This window comes from Canis lupus, chromosome 24, assembly GCF_011100685.1.
Source record: "Canis lupus familiaris isolate Mischka breed German Shepherd chromosome 24, alternate assembly UU_Cfam_GSD_1.0, whole genome shotgun sequence".
In the NCBI taxonomy this organism is placed as follows: domain Eukaryota; kingdom Metazoa; phylum Chordata; class Mammalia; order Carnivora; family Canidae; genus Canis; species Canis lupus.
Genome location: NC_049245.1, coordinates 45,312,063 through 45,326,985, shown reverse-complemented (window position 1 = coordinate 45,326,985; position 14,923 = coordinate 45,312,063). Strand labels below are relative to the sequence as shown.

The 14,923-nt window shown below is 47.9% G+C and overlaps 1 protein-coding gene across 1 annotated transcript in view; it reads right to left on the bottom strand.

Moving 5' to 3' along the window:
- The window catches only part of CDH26 (cadherin 26), a 34,751-nt gene extending 24,390 nt beyond the window's left edge, over positions 1-10,361 (bottom strand). Inside the window, 4 exon segments of the mRNA XM_038573004.1 lie at positions 2,729-2,890; positions 4,664-4,768; positions 6,245-6,339; positions 10,307-10,361. Of these exon segments, the coding sequence (XP_038428932.1) occupies positions 2,729-2,890; positions 4,664-4,768; positions 6,245-6,339; positions 10,307-10,361 (417 nt within the window).
- Positions 10,362-14,923: the final 4,562 nt, after the last annotated feature.

The following is a 14,923-nucleotide window of genomic DNA, read 5'->3' as shown; positions in this document are numbered from 1 at the left end:
GAGTATGTTAACCCCTGCATGTTTGTTTCCTATATCCGCTGTGATGACTGGGTGCCTTACAACCAAACGTGTTCTCTCATACTTCTGGAGACTAGAATCCCAGTTGGGGTCAGCAGGCTTGGTTCCCTCTGGAGACTCTAAGGGGAAATCTGTTTCAGGCCTCTCCCCTGGCTGCTGGGGGCTGCCAACAGTCCTGGTGTCCTCTGCCAGGATGGATGCATCATCCCAGTCTTTGTCTCCAGCCTTCTCCTCTCTGTCTTTCTCTGTGCGGCCCAAATTCCCCTCCCTTGACGAGGATGCCAGTAACCAGATTAGGGCCCACCCTAATCCAGTATGGCCTCGTCTTAATTTGATGACACCTGCAAAGACCCTGTATCCAAATAAGGTCATATAGACAGGTACCAGGGGTAGGGCTTGAACCTATCTTTTTGGAAGATACAACTCAACCCACAACAGTCTGGAAGCAGAGACAACATTCTGCTGTGCTCACTCACTCATTCGCATAATCACCTGGAAACCTACCTACTATGTGCAGAGCCCTCTTCCTAACTCAGGAAATGGCAGTCAGTACGAAACTCCTCGCTCTTAGAACTTGCGTTCCAGTGGGGAGACTGACCACCCACAGGGAACCAAACACGTTTCAGGTATACAGTGCAGGCGAAGAAAGGTAATTAGAAGACAGTAAACCAGGGTCGTGAAACAGAGAGCCTCGGAGTGGGGCATGCCTCCAAACCCCACCCTGCGTCTTGTCTCATGGATGTTCACAGCCAACCAAGAAGCCAGCTAGCAAGCGATCGTAGAATTTGGTAGAAAAGCATGGCTGTGATAACGCCTGGGGGATGGGATGGTGGGCTTGATCTCACCCAGCAAGGTCCAAGCACAAGGGTTTGGAAATCCTGTCGGAGTAGAACCTGTGGGGACGCCGCTCATGTTCTCACATTTTCTCTGCTTGTTCTAACTGTTCCCTGGGGCCTCCTGGCCCTTGACATGCCAAGCTTTCCCATTTGGGCCTCACATGTCAGAAAACACTCTTATGGATTTGGCTTAGGTATTATCAGCTTCCAGGAAAAAGTCTCATCTTAAACCTTGTGAAAACCAACCCTTGATACGTCAGTAAAGATGTCAAAAGCAAACAACAGCAACCAAAAAACAACAGCAACCAAAAAACAACAGCGAAACAAGGACCATAAGCACAATATATTTTGTCCAGTCCTTGCACGAGTCAGGCTCACCCTCTGGCCCTCCACACTCAGCACGTGGCCGCCGGGGGCGAGCGGCAGCACCCTGTCCTGGGAGCTTGCTGGAGATGCGGAGTCCTGGGCTCCACCCTGATGTTCTGAAGCAAAATCTGATTTTCACAAGATCCCTCGGTGATCTGTTTGCTCACTCAAGATTTAGTAGGGCTGCCCCAGGGCCCTACTACCTATGACCATTCTATATTCCTTTCGTTTGACAGACACTGCCAATTCACCCGATGGGGCAAGGGTTTCCATAAATATAGTGAAGACCAGCAGAGTTGTCTCTGCATGACTTTTGGAGTTTGGGGAGCATTCCTGACTATTTAAAAATTAGAGTTTTAGGGCAGCCCCAGTGGCTCAGTGGTTCAGCGCCGCCTTCAGCCCAGGGCATGATCCTAGAGACCCAGGATCGAGTCCCACATCGAGGCTCCCTGAATGGAGCCTACTTCTCCCTCTGCCTGTGTCTCTGCCTCTCTCTCTCTCTCTCTGTGTCTCTTGTGAATAAATAAATAAAATCTTTTTTAAAAAATTAGAGTTTCAGAGCCCACCAATGAATGAGTTAAGGGCATATATTTTATTATGTATGTAAATATTTTAAGGTCATTGGAGAAAACGTATATAAATTACTTCTTTCAGATGTTCTTTCTCACCCTGAAGGAGCCAAAGTACAGCTGAGCAGGCCTGAGAACCAAGCTCAGTTTCCAGCAGAAGCCATAACATAACAAAGGCTAACATCGTATGCATCCCCTGTAAGGTGAAGCTGGTAGCCTAATATAATACCAACATTTTTTTCACTTGTTTAAAACCTGATTTCTTTCTCTTTTTTAAAGATTTTATTTATTTATTCATGAGAAAGACAGAGAGAGAGGCAGAGACACAGGCAGAGGGAGAAGCAGGCTTCCCCCCGGGGTGGGGGGTGTCGATACGGGACTCAATCCCAGGACCCCAGGATTACAACCTGAATCGAAGGCAGACACTCAACTGCTGAGCCACCCAGGCATCCCTAGAACCTGGATTTCAAATTCATAGTAGATCACGGTGTTGGGGTTATGAGACCCTGAAGAACACATGGACACAAGAAGAAACCGCCACCAGGTTCATAATTGCTCATTCATCAATTAGGGTCTGCTTGTAGCTTCTGCCTACATATTCCAACCATGACTCATCAAAAACCAAATTAGCCCATTTTATAAACATTCTCTAGCCCTATCCCCAAATGCTTTCAGGTATCCTGATCATGCTTGGAATCCGGTCATTAGAAGGAATATCTGTAGCAGCTCACATACATCATCACAGAGTCCAGAAGTTTCTAAGAACATTATAAAATTAGCCTCTCTGCCCATGCACACTTTTAAGGCTTACCACAGCGTGTAATAGGCAGCCTCCTAGGACCTAGCATGTGGGCAGCTTAACTAATGCTTGCCGAATACAATATTCCTGCAACAGCTTTACAATAAACCCAAGCCTAGAAAATATCAAAATTTTGGTACCATAAAAGACGGCGTCGTCTCTCGATCAACAGGGCGGTGAACATACACTCTTCCATTCCTGTGATCTTCTATAGAAAACAAACCAATCTCTGGATATTTGTCCACACCAGGTCCACTGATCACATACATTAATGACATGTTATGGGACATATCATTGAACAGCTGAAAGGGAAAAAAAGAAAAAGCGGGGGGGGGGGGGCGGGGGGGGGGGAGGAAAAAAAGAATAAGAATAAACCACAAGGCACACAAAACAGCAAAAGGCTAGGATTCAAATGCATTTTTAAAGCACTGTACCTGGCAATTGCTCACCTGAGGGTCTATCCGAAAGAAACAGAAAGACATGCAGAGATGCAGGAACAACGTTTGTCACAGTGAGCAGAGTGTGGGAAGGACGTACGTGTCCCTCCCCAGGGAGAGAATCCTAGTGCGGGATCCTGTTCCTGGGGCGTGGGTCCCCAGTCCTCAGCACTTGCAGGCCCTGCCCCAGAAAGGGGGCGGTGCCTCACTGTTAAACCACAAAGGCAACCTGAAGAGCAACATGCATGGGGCGATCCCAGTCTGTCTACAGGGACTCATGTTGGTGAGACTACAGGGAAATGTCTGGAAGAGTACGTACCAATGTGTTCATACTGATGATCCCCGCAGGGAGAGGGGAGCAATACCCGTGCAGCTAACATTTGGAAAGGGCCTAGAATGAGCCAGCCTACTACATGCCCTACTTGCCTGAGCCTACTTAATCTTTAGAACAAGGCTGTAATGTAGGTACTGCACGGGCGGCGCCCTGCAAGGACAGGACTCTGGCAGGAAGGCTGTGGTGCGTCCGCGGTAGGAGCCCACCGGGGCCCCCCGACTCTTGGGAGCGGACAGTGGTAGCCACTGAGCCTTGAAAACTTTCTGTAGGTTTTTCTGTCTACAGCAGGCATCTACTATTTTTATGAACACTGCAAGAATACAGATTGTGTTCATTTCTCCTCCAGAAGTCATAGGATGTCAGAGCTGTAGGTACCTAGGCACTCAGTACCTAATTCACAGGCCAGGAGTGTCGTGGAAAGGAATGACATAGGCCACGTGCGAAAACTCCCACATCGCAGCCCCGCCACGTGCCGGCTCGGGTGCCTCAGCTGGGAGGGAGACCTCAACCTCGGAGGGAGGGAGGGAGGCCACAGGGAGGCGTGGGGCCTGTGGAAAACCAAGCCCCATCCAGTTGTTGCCATGTGGGGCATGTCGGCTCCGTGCGGGCAGATCTTCCAACTTTCAGAAAACCTCAAGAAGCACAAGAATTTCTAATATGATCTTCCTATTGTTTCCATCTTTTTTTGTTGTGGTTAAATGCACACGCCATCAAATTTACCACCGTCATCATCTTTCAGTGTGCAGCCACGCAGTACGAAGCACACTCATGCTATCGTGTGGCCGCCACCACCATCCGTGTCCAGAGCTCTTTTTCCTCTTACCAAACTGACGCTCTGTCCCCATCAAGTGATAAGGCCCTGTGACCTCCTCCTCAACAGCCCCGCCAGCCACTGTTTTACATTCCATTTACTTATTTTTTAATCTCCCTATTTCCCCCACTTCCCAGTCTCTGGTAACTCCAATCTCCTTATTTTTAAATAATATGTTTTGGGTTTTTTTTAAAGACTTTGCATGGGCCAAATAAATCAGGCCAGCAGGCTGGAATGGAGGAGCCCTGTTGACACAGGTGACTGATGTTCTCAGCACATGTTCACATGAAGTGACCTGCCCGAAGGCCCCTAGTCACACAGAGGTAGAGCGGGTTCTAGAGCCTAGTCCAAGTGTTCCTCCTACCATTAATGTTCCCCCACCCCCACCCCGACCTGGCCTCCCTAGCACGTAGCCTTTTGAAAGGCTTGAGACTTAGTCCTCCTGCCGAAGGGGACATGCCTCATCAGAGACAGTGGCAGGGGCCTTCCTTACCTCACCAACAAGTTTGGGAAAGGGCCCTTGATCTTCCTCCTCCAATTCCAGAGTGGTAATAATCCATCTTCTCTTGGACCGCCGTAGGGGCCGGTGGCTCTCTCCCTGAAATTATATGACGACCATGAGGGTGACAATGGTAGCAATGTGGCAGGCACAAACTGGCACCTGATTTGCTTGATATCCCTTGTCCTCACAACAGCCTCTGATGCTTAGAAACTAAAAGTGCCTGATTTCTTAACAACTGTAGAGTTGTTTCTAGACCGTGGGGCATGGGCCACCCACTGATTTTACATGGATCATGAGGTCATTTTAGCGGCTATGCAGACGTAACATTAAAGATCATTGCCTACTCTGCCAACACCGTCCCATGGCAGACACGCACACAGCTGCTGAATGAGTGAGAAAGTTACTCCCTCCTATTCCTCTTTCTGAAATACTTGATGAGAATGTCTCCATTCAGTGCTGATAGGTCTTTAATGCCTCTTTATCTTCTGTCCCTTCTAACAGGAAGAGACTCAGACTCAGAGATTTGTCAGGCGAGAGACCATAGATTGAGTTTAATCACATATTTATTACAAGCCAAGCTGCTTTCTAGCCACATTGATTTTTATCCACAAACATGTAAGCCTTTTCAAAAATTATAGTTAACTCTTGAACAATGTGGAGTTGGGGCACTGCCCCCTGGGGCAGCCAAATATCCATGTATAACCTTTGACTCCCCCAAAACTTCACTATTAGCAGCCTCCTGTTGACCAGAAGCCTTATTGATAACATCAGCAGTCGGTTAACGCACACTAGGTATGTTGTGTGTATTATATGCCCTATTCTTACCATAAAGTCAGCTAGAGAAAAGACGATGTCATTAAGAAAATCATAAGGAAGAGAAAATACATTCACGGCACTGTCCTGCAAGACATCTGCATATAAGTGGACCATGCACTTCAAACTCATGTTGTTCAAAGGTCAACTGTATTTAATTAGGAAATGAGTTGGGACGCCTGAGTGGTTCAGTGGTTGAGCGCCTGCCTACTTTGGCCTAGAGGGTGATCCTGGAGTCCTGGGATGGAGACCGCATCGGGCTCCCTGCATGGAGCCTGCTTCTCCCTCTGTCTATGTCTCTGCCTCTGTGTGTGTCTCTCATGAATTAATAAATAAAATCTTTTTTAAAAAATTAGGAAGTGAGTTGATCACAAGAACAAGATGAAGGAAGTATCCGTAAGGTGGCATGAGCTCCTAGCGAAGCGCGGCCACATCCCTGGGCAGTCCAAAGCTCACACGCTGGGGATTGTTAACTTTAATATATCTTAACTCCATGAAGAAGAAAAGAGTGTGGAGAAAGCTCTGGGCTAGCACTGTGTGACTGATTTCTGATGTGCACAGATTGCTCATATCCTAGTAGACATAAAAGCAGCCACTGCAGTTCTCTGACAGTCCCTTAAGATTCCGAAAGGCCACACTTAGTTACTAATTTATTTTTTGAACATGGACCAAGAACTAAAAAACTTGAAATTACAAAAGAATCTCTGAGTCAAGTTTCATCTCACTTGGCTTATGAAGAGAGTGACTTCCAAACCCCACCTGTGTTTGGTCAGTAAGATCATCCTTCTCTTGTTGGAAGCTGTTGACACCGTTGACCTTAAAAATAAAAATGACGTGAATTAGTAGGGAAAATACTTGTCAGACTCAGGTAGAAAGTGCCTGAGGACACACACGTCTTCTAGAATGAGAGAAGAGGGGGGAAAAAAGAACTTTATTTGGTTTTGATAAATACAATTTCTTGTTCTTGACATCTCAGGTCATGCTTACTGCTTTTCCTCTGCAACTATAGGGGAACTAAGCAAAAGGAGTCTCGCAGCGTACCGCCGATACCAGCAACGTGTAAAACCAGTGTGCTGCTGTGACGGTGAGTAGCACAGTGGGAGAGCAAACTGTCTATTCGGGATGAGCACGGATGCATTTATGTCCCGTGTAGAAGAGCACCAGATGCTAACTGGTGGAGAGATTCAAGTGGGCTTTGTTTTTCCTGGTTTTTTTTTTTTCCTTTATTTTTTTCTTTATTTTTAGACTTTATAAAATCAAGAAAACCATAGAACTTGTTACTTTTCATTCATATGATTTACATCGAGAATTATTTATTGATAATTTACATCTCAACAAACTTGCTGCCATTCCCCCCACCCCGCCCAAGAAAAAAAGCCACACACCTAGAGTGAGGCTGTTGGAATAGAGACAGACTCTGCAGAGTATATAGATTCAACACTGAATGAGTGTGTGTGTGTGTGTGTGTGTGTGTGTGTGTGTGTGTGTACGCCTACAGCTCTGGTCCACTCATTTCACTACCGTCGAGTATTTCACTACATGAACAAAGGACAGTTCATTTATCCATCCTCCTGGGGATGGTTATTTAGATTATTTCCTGGTGTTTGCTATCACTTAAGGGAAAATGCCGTGCCAATACACGTCCACACGCATAGAGGACGTTTCTGTGGAGCAGCAGGTTTCCAAGCGTGGCCCACTGGGGTCCCTGACGCTACCAGGACGCTACCAAGACGGCCAAATGCTTGCCGAGCCATACCAGAGCATCATTTGCCGATTTCACTGCATGACATTGGCACTGATGGGACAAATCACTGGGAAAGGCGGTGGCAGCAAGACCACCAGCATCCTGCATCTCCATGCTGTACCTGATACGCGTACCTTCATCACCACACACACTCAAGAAGAAGGAGGAAAGGAAAAGCCTGTTGCATTTAGGGATGAGGTAATAGATGAATTGACTTGACGCCTGAAGTCACTTGAGAACTCATGAAGCAGTAAAGGTCTTTAATATTACTGCCCTGCACCACTGGGATGCATGCATTTGTGGTATTCTGCGTGACCAGGTGAGAAGTATGCACAAAACCCCTGGCAACGCTCTGGACGGAGTAGAGTCCCGACGAAAGCACGTGGGTGATCAACAGGCTGGCAACAGCATTTTTCTTGGAAGATTGACTGACAAACTGTGTTGTTCAGGATTGGGCACTCGATAGACAGTTACTTTGATGGTAAACAAGTGAGCCTATCGCTTTGAGAGAAATGGTGAATGGTGTCATGTTGCCAGTAATAAAATGGAAGCTTTCAAGCAAAAATTTAGAATTTTGGAAAACTTGTGTCTGCTACAATGGGCTTGACAGCTTCCAATTTTTTCTGATGATATGTGGAGATATTAAGGAGTGTGATTTTCTGATTTTGCAGAATGAAATAATGTCAGCATTTGGAAGATCTACATAACTCAATGAGACAAGAGTTTCCTTTTTATAAAAAAGATGTTATTTATTTATTTATGAGAGACACAGAGAGAGAGAGGCAGAGACACAGGCAGAGGGAGAAGCAGGCTCTATGCAGGGAGCCTGATGTGGGACTCGATCCCAGGACCCCGGGATCATGATCTAAGCCAGAGGCAGACGCTCAACCACTGAGCCACCCAGGCATCCCAAGACAAGAGTTTCCTAATGATTAATGCATGACATTCCAAAATCATGCCCAAGGAATGAGTATTTCATTCCTTATTGCATTTAGAGATGAGTCATCCAAGATGCTGAGGCCTCAGCACTGAGAAAGAGTCATCCAAGACAAAAGACAGACCAGTGGTTTTGATGTAACAGAGCAAGAAAAGCTTATTAAGATGTATTCAGATTCCACGTGGCAATCAATTGTTTAAAAATACTACTTGTCAAGTTTTGGTGTAATGTCAAAGAAGGATAACCACAAATCTGTCTAAGGCCAATCACACAGTCCTCCCTTTCCATATGCATATCAGTGTGAAGCCAGAATTTCTTCATGTCCTTTAACTAAACAACGTTTACAAGATTGAAAGAAGACTCAGAGAGGAGAATCCAGCTGTCTTCTTTTGGAACAAGAGATTTGCAAGAATATAAAACAGTGCCACTCTTCACACTAAATGGATTTTTTTTTTAAAGTATCGTTATTTTTCATAAGAGCATGTGACATATACTCACATGTACTGGGTTTATTATGATCTTTAATGAACCAAGAAAAGCTTACGATGTCCCAGTCTTAATGTCTAATTAAGACATAACCCACATAAGGACTAGCTCTTCGGGCTCTCAGTAATATGACGAGCGTGAAGGCATCCTGAGAGCAAACCATCAGATGACTGCTACTCTAGGATTTCTGCCTCAGGCTCCGGGACAGGGTGAGTGATTGTGACCCCACCCTCGCCCTGGTGGCTTTGCACCATGAGGGTCCGTCCTTGCTGCCGGCCACACTGCTGCCCGATGGACTGCGTGTTAGCAGTTTTATAGAAAACAAACATTCTTTATGCGTCCTTCCTCCATGGCCAGCCTCCCTCCTTGTCGGGGGTGGACATCACCCACTCGTCTTGTTTCATTAACGTCAAAGACAATGATATTTGTTCCCTGCTACAGACTAGATTTCCATTTACTCAAAGGGAAAGAATGTTTAAAGTCTTGGCATTCCAAAATCTCAAACGTTGATTCATTCAGACACTGAATGCTTCTTGATTCGTGTTGACGGTTTTAAATTAAGGGCCTAACCAGGTATATGATCTTAAAAATGGAGAGAAAATCACAGTTCTTGCAAAAGAATGAAGAAATTCATTCCATTTCCAACACAGGTCTATTCCCAGGTGGGCAACAAGGAATAGGGAAAGGTTTGACCTCGTCCCTGGCTTCAGTGTCCCCTTCTGTGAGTGAGGGCATGAGACAGGGTGTCTTTACGGGTCCTTTCCACATACAGGCTCTGTGCCTTCCACTCACTCTGGCAGCACTTGAATGGCTCAGCCAATAGCTGAGCTCACCTGAGAGCCATGAGCGCCTAGGTTTGTGCACCTGACACTGTGTGTTTCACGACCCCCCTCCACGCTCACCTCAGAAATTGTGCAATCTTGTCTGGCTGTTGCAGGCAGACCAGAAAAGAGTTATATTTGCCTAAATGACTTTGTAAGTGTGCTTCCTGTATTCCCCATCCTTGCCAATCGTAGGCAGTTCGTCCAAAGAGAATACCATTTAAAAGATGCACATCATGTTTCTATAATGTGAGGGAGAAAACTTTCTAGAGGCTGGTGTCTCTGGCTACAGTGTCCACCAAGCGTTGTGTGGCAGGTGGGCATTTGATTGCAAGAGTCACGCACACATCACCTGACAGGCGGTACTAGGCGTGGGGACGTGGAACCAGTAATATCCAGGCTGTGGAACCAGTAATGTCCAGGCTGGCCTGGTCAGGTAGCCATGGCATCGCTGGAGGGAAGTAACCTAGGTGCATGGGAAGCTTTGTGTCTGCAGAGGGTGCTAAAGAACTGAGGAGCCTGCATGGAAATAATTCTTTTTTTCATTGCAAATTTGCAAATTCCTTTTTTTTTTCATTGCAAATTTGCATTCGAGAATTTTTTTTTAAAGACGTATAATTGGCGAACGCCGTTGTATTAGCTTCAGGTACGCAACATGAGGATTTGTTATTTGTACATATTGCGAAATGCTTGCCACAAGACGTCTACTTGGCATCTGCCAATGCACACAGTTAAAGCATTATTTTTCTTGTGATGAGAACTTTCAAGGTTTACTCTCTTAGCAACTTGCAAATATGCAGAACTGTCTGATGAACTGTAGCGTCCTGCTGTACCTTTCCGCTGTTTGAAGGCATCCAGTTTGTGACACTTTGCCACCGCGGCCCTCATTGCTTAGTCTTCTGCTCAAGTATATTCTCTCTACAGAAGCTCAGGCGATCTCTAAAAGTGCAGACCGCATAATGTCAGCGGGTCCCCAGGGCTCTTAGGACGTCCCTCCAAGTGCCCAGCTTCTCCTGACACACCATCCCTCACCTTCTGCAATCCACTCACTGTTGCTCCTAAATTGGGGCTCAGCAAGTTAATCACTGATGCTAACAGTTTTTTAAAGATAAGCCGATTTGCGATCTCCAGGGTTAAAAAAAAAAATCAACAATGATGACATAACAGACTTTGCTCACCAGCGATTTCTTTCCTCTGGTCTTGGCAGTGGAGTATTCATGAGCCCTCAGGACCAGAAGTTCCCATAGGAGGAGAACAGAGCTCCCCTTATGTGACTTACTGTTGAATCGGGCTCCAAGAGCAAAACCCGCAGTAGAGCCCCAACTCTGTCACTTGCTCTGTGTCCCCCAGACAGCAGGGGTGTGGTGGGGTTCCAGAGAAAGAACAGAGGAGCTCAGAGGGGGGCCAGTGGGCACCTGTTTAGGGGTGTCACACATGGTTGTAGGCCAACTCTGGAGCCCACGTAGGAGTGGAAGGAATGGGTTAATTCGTAGCCAATTCAGCAAGTGACCGGGCACCCGCTGGGCGGGAAGCTCTTGCCCTGTTAAGGTACAGGAACAGGATGGGGCTTGCTAAAAACACCTGGTTCCGGCACCTTCTTTCCTCTGCCTTGATCCACTGGAATGGGTATAAAGCTGCTTTCACCAAACATTGAGTTGCCACCCACAGTCCACTCCCTGCTGCCTGCCCCCACTCAACCCACCCTCAGACATAAGTCAGCTTGTCTGGGCTCTGTGCTAATACAATAGAGAAGAGGAAAACATACCTGTGTTTTCTGACCAGACCACTTAGGGGCAAGGGCAGGAGGAAGAGAAAGATGAGGACAGGGCTTGACGATTAAAACAGGCTATCAACAGGATTTGACAAAGTGGGAGATAAAATGAGAGTACTGTTTGACTAAGGACATTTAGAACTGGAAACGGCAAAAAGGGACCAAGAAAATTCTCCAAGCGCCGAGCAACTGGTGCCTAGCAAGACACTCACGTGGACAGCAGAGCTCCACTAGAGCTCAGGGGATTTCCACCCATCCCCCCATTTTACTTACTGTTCCATCCCCCATGTCCCACTCGGAGCAAATATCCGATAAATAGTAGCAGCATGGGTGCCAGATGCATTGCCCACCATTTCACTGTGGCTAGAGAACCAGAAGGACACAGGCAGAGGGGCACACTGGCCAAGCCCATCTTCACTCTTATGACCACCAGGATAGGGAAGAGCAAATATCAGCTCCGTTTTCAGGTAAAGAAAATGAGGCTTAACGAGACCAAGGTAAAGCCATAAGGCCTATGCCACCTCATAGGTCAGCTAAGTCTGAACGTCTCAGGGGGTATCCAGGCTTTGGGAGATCTACAGCTCCCGAGAAGGGTCCACGTCCAGCCAAGGTGAGGATCAAGGTCAGTGGTCAGCCCAGAAACCTGCCAGCAGTGGGCGAGCCGAGTTGGGATGCTAAGCAGCCCAGTCCAGACCTACAGGTGACCCTGGGCCAGCTACTACAGGAAAACTCAATGCAACAGCCTCATGATGGCGGAAAGCCATGGAGTGAGCGGCATGACAGGTGCACGCAATGGTGAGTACCCTGTGGTCAGTACACATGCAACAAGCCTGTGTGTTTTCTGACCTTGATTCCATTTGGGCTGTGGCCAGAGGTTGGGGGGCAGAGGCATTAAGTCCTCCCACCCACCCTGAGGTTGCTCAGATTGTCTGTCACATACAGGCTGAGGTGTGAATAGAAGTACCCTTAGAAAGCTTGGATCAGCACAAATCTAAATGAAAATGGTGTGTACTGTATAAACCAGTTTAAGATGAGTCCCCTTAGTCCAACTCCACCACTCCCCAAACAGGTTGGGACCTAAACCCCTCCTTTGTATACATTCAGGAGCCCCACTGACGGTGCCCTGTTACAGGTGTATGCAGACCCCGGGCCCCCACACACACACACACCTGCCCTTCTCTCGGGCCCTACCCAGAGCCCTCTTCTCCATCCCTCCCCGGCCCATCACCCCAGGAGGGTCACAGCCAACCAGAGCTGTGCCTTCAGTCCTGAGGCGGGCTCATGGCCCCCAGCCCAGTTCCGAGCACCTGCCCCAGCTCACCTGTAGCAGCAGCAGCAGCAGCAGCAGCAGCACTGAAAGCAGTGGCAACGAGAGGGACGTGTGGCCGTTGGAGCCCATGCCTGCAAGTCCCCCCAGATAGCCGGTGTCCCCCGCAGCCAGGCCTCGAATCCCCGATCACTTCCTTCCCAGCCCAAGCCTCCTGTTGCTCTGGGGGCACTTGTGTTCCTGACACCCTGGTCTCCTCTCTCCCCTCCTCTGGCCCTGACCGCACTTGCATTTATCAGAATGGGCTGGGCCAAGCCTTAAGCTTTAACCTCACAGTGACAACCAAGTTCCCAGGAAGGGAGTGGAGGGGAATTAAACATGCCCTGCCTCACGTGCACAGATGCGGGCTGGAACCCGACCCCAGGGGATTACCCCAGCCTGGGGAACAGGATGCCAGCACCTATGCTCTGTTTGTCTTTAGTTACGAGTCATGTGCTCCGTGATCTCTTTCTGAAGCAGGATATTTTAAGGGCTCTTCCCTATAACGCCTATGCTTTGAAAGGAAAGCAGTGGGAAAAGAGTCTAAGAAAGAGGAACTTTATTAAGGAGAGAAACCCAAGCACTTTCACTCTCCAGAGCTCTGACAATCTTCATCCCAGTCATGTCTCAGGGCTCTGTGCTTTACAGACCTTTTCTACCCAAATTTCTGCTAAGCTTAACTGACTCTGCCCTGTGACTTTGAGATTGATGGAGGATGGAGGGACGGAGATGGTGGGAGATTTGCGCCAAACTGGGGGTATTTGCCCTAGAATACCAGAAAACAGGAATTTCTCGCACTCGACACTTAAGGTGGCAATGATTGAGTGTAAGACAAAATCAGAGATCCGTTAATCTAATCACTTGAACGGTGTACCTTGCTACCACTCACCTTGTTTAAAACAGCAAATAGTGAGCTCAGTGAGATGCCGCTGAACATTGTAATTTGAACACTTTATTATCTTAATCTGAATTAGTAGCTTATTATTGGAAAGAGTAACAAATGCAAATTTCAGGTCTCTAAATATTTCCCCTGCATAAATAGAAACGGAATAATAATAATCGAATTCACATTTACGTGTCCATCATGATTATTTTCAAAGTGGGTATTTTTTTTTCCGAGGGAGTCTACTGAAAATTTGATTAAGTTAGAATCTTTAATTCAGAGTTTATAGATCAGATCGGCTAAACCACGTTGAGTGTTTGTGGGAGGAAAAAAAGACGATGCAGGGCGGGGACCCTTTCCCTGAAGTGATGCCAGGGGAGATGATATGGAGCAAGAAAGACAGCCGCTGACCGGAGATCTGGAGAGGCGCTGGGGAATGCTTGCGAAGGGTTCTACCTTGAGATTTGCTCTCAGTTGAAAGACATTGGTATTTTAAGATACTAGAAACAGCCACATTTTCAACATCCTCAAACATTTAGAAGTAACCGAGCGAGATGTCGGCTTCCCGTAAGGCAGCCCTTCTCCCCTTTGGGCTGAGTGCTGCTGGGCCTCACCTGCCGCAGTGCAGTCTCAGGTGAGCGTGAACTGCAAGGTGTCAAGGTTCCCTTTCTGTCCAGAGCATCAGAGACCCCACAGGATCTAAGGTTCCCATCCTCGACGTGCACCAATACTCTGCAGCCACAAGGTGGCAGCCCCCAGATCCCCAGATCCGCGGAACCTGAGAGATGAAATGTGACCTGAGATAAATGGGGCAGGTGGTCGGAGAGGAAAGGATGAGCACACCAATCATCTGCACTCATCAGCCTCCCCTTGTGTGTTCAGGGGTGCCCCCCTCCCCAGCTCTCAGGATCCTCTATCACGATAAGCACGCCATGAGTGCTGCTAAGGATTAATTTTGCCTCGAATCATCCACGACAGTCAAGGTTCCCGCAAACGCCAGGCACTCGCCCTGAGTGTCACTGTGGGGCCTTAGTACAGGCAGCTTGAACACGTGCCTCCTCCATCTCTGCCGGGGGTGGGGGGGGGGAAGCACGTGGCACAGCAGGTTTCCACTTGCCCAGGAACTGGCGAGTAGGATCCTAACTGAAAATGAGGCAGCATTACCTTCATGACATTCTAAGAAGAGACCCCAACAATTAATAGCAGACACTTCCGGACCCCCAAATCACGGCCAAACGGATCCCATCACCTGGCAGGCCGCCCTCCGCCACTGCAGCCGTGGATGTGAGGAGTCCTGGGGCAGGGGGCCGGCCGCTTTCTGCTTGCCTCATTTGGAGCAGGAGCTGACCTGCCCCCCACACCGGGGAGGGATGGGAGGCTTTCTTTCCATTCTGGGAAACCGTTGGGTTGGATTTTCCTAGGGAATGGAGTCACTGGTAATGGGTGCGGTTGACAAGGCTGAGGGCCTGACGCCCCATCCCGGCTGCTTG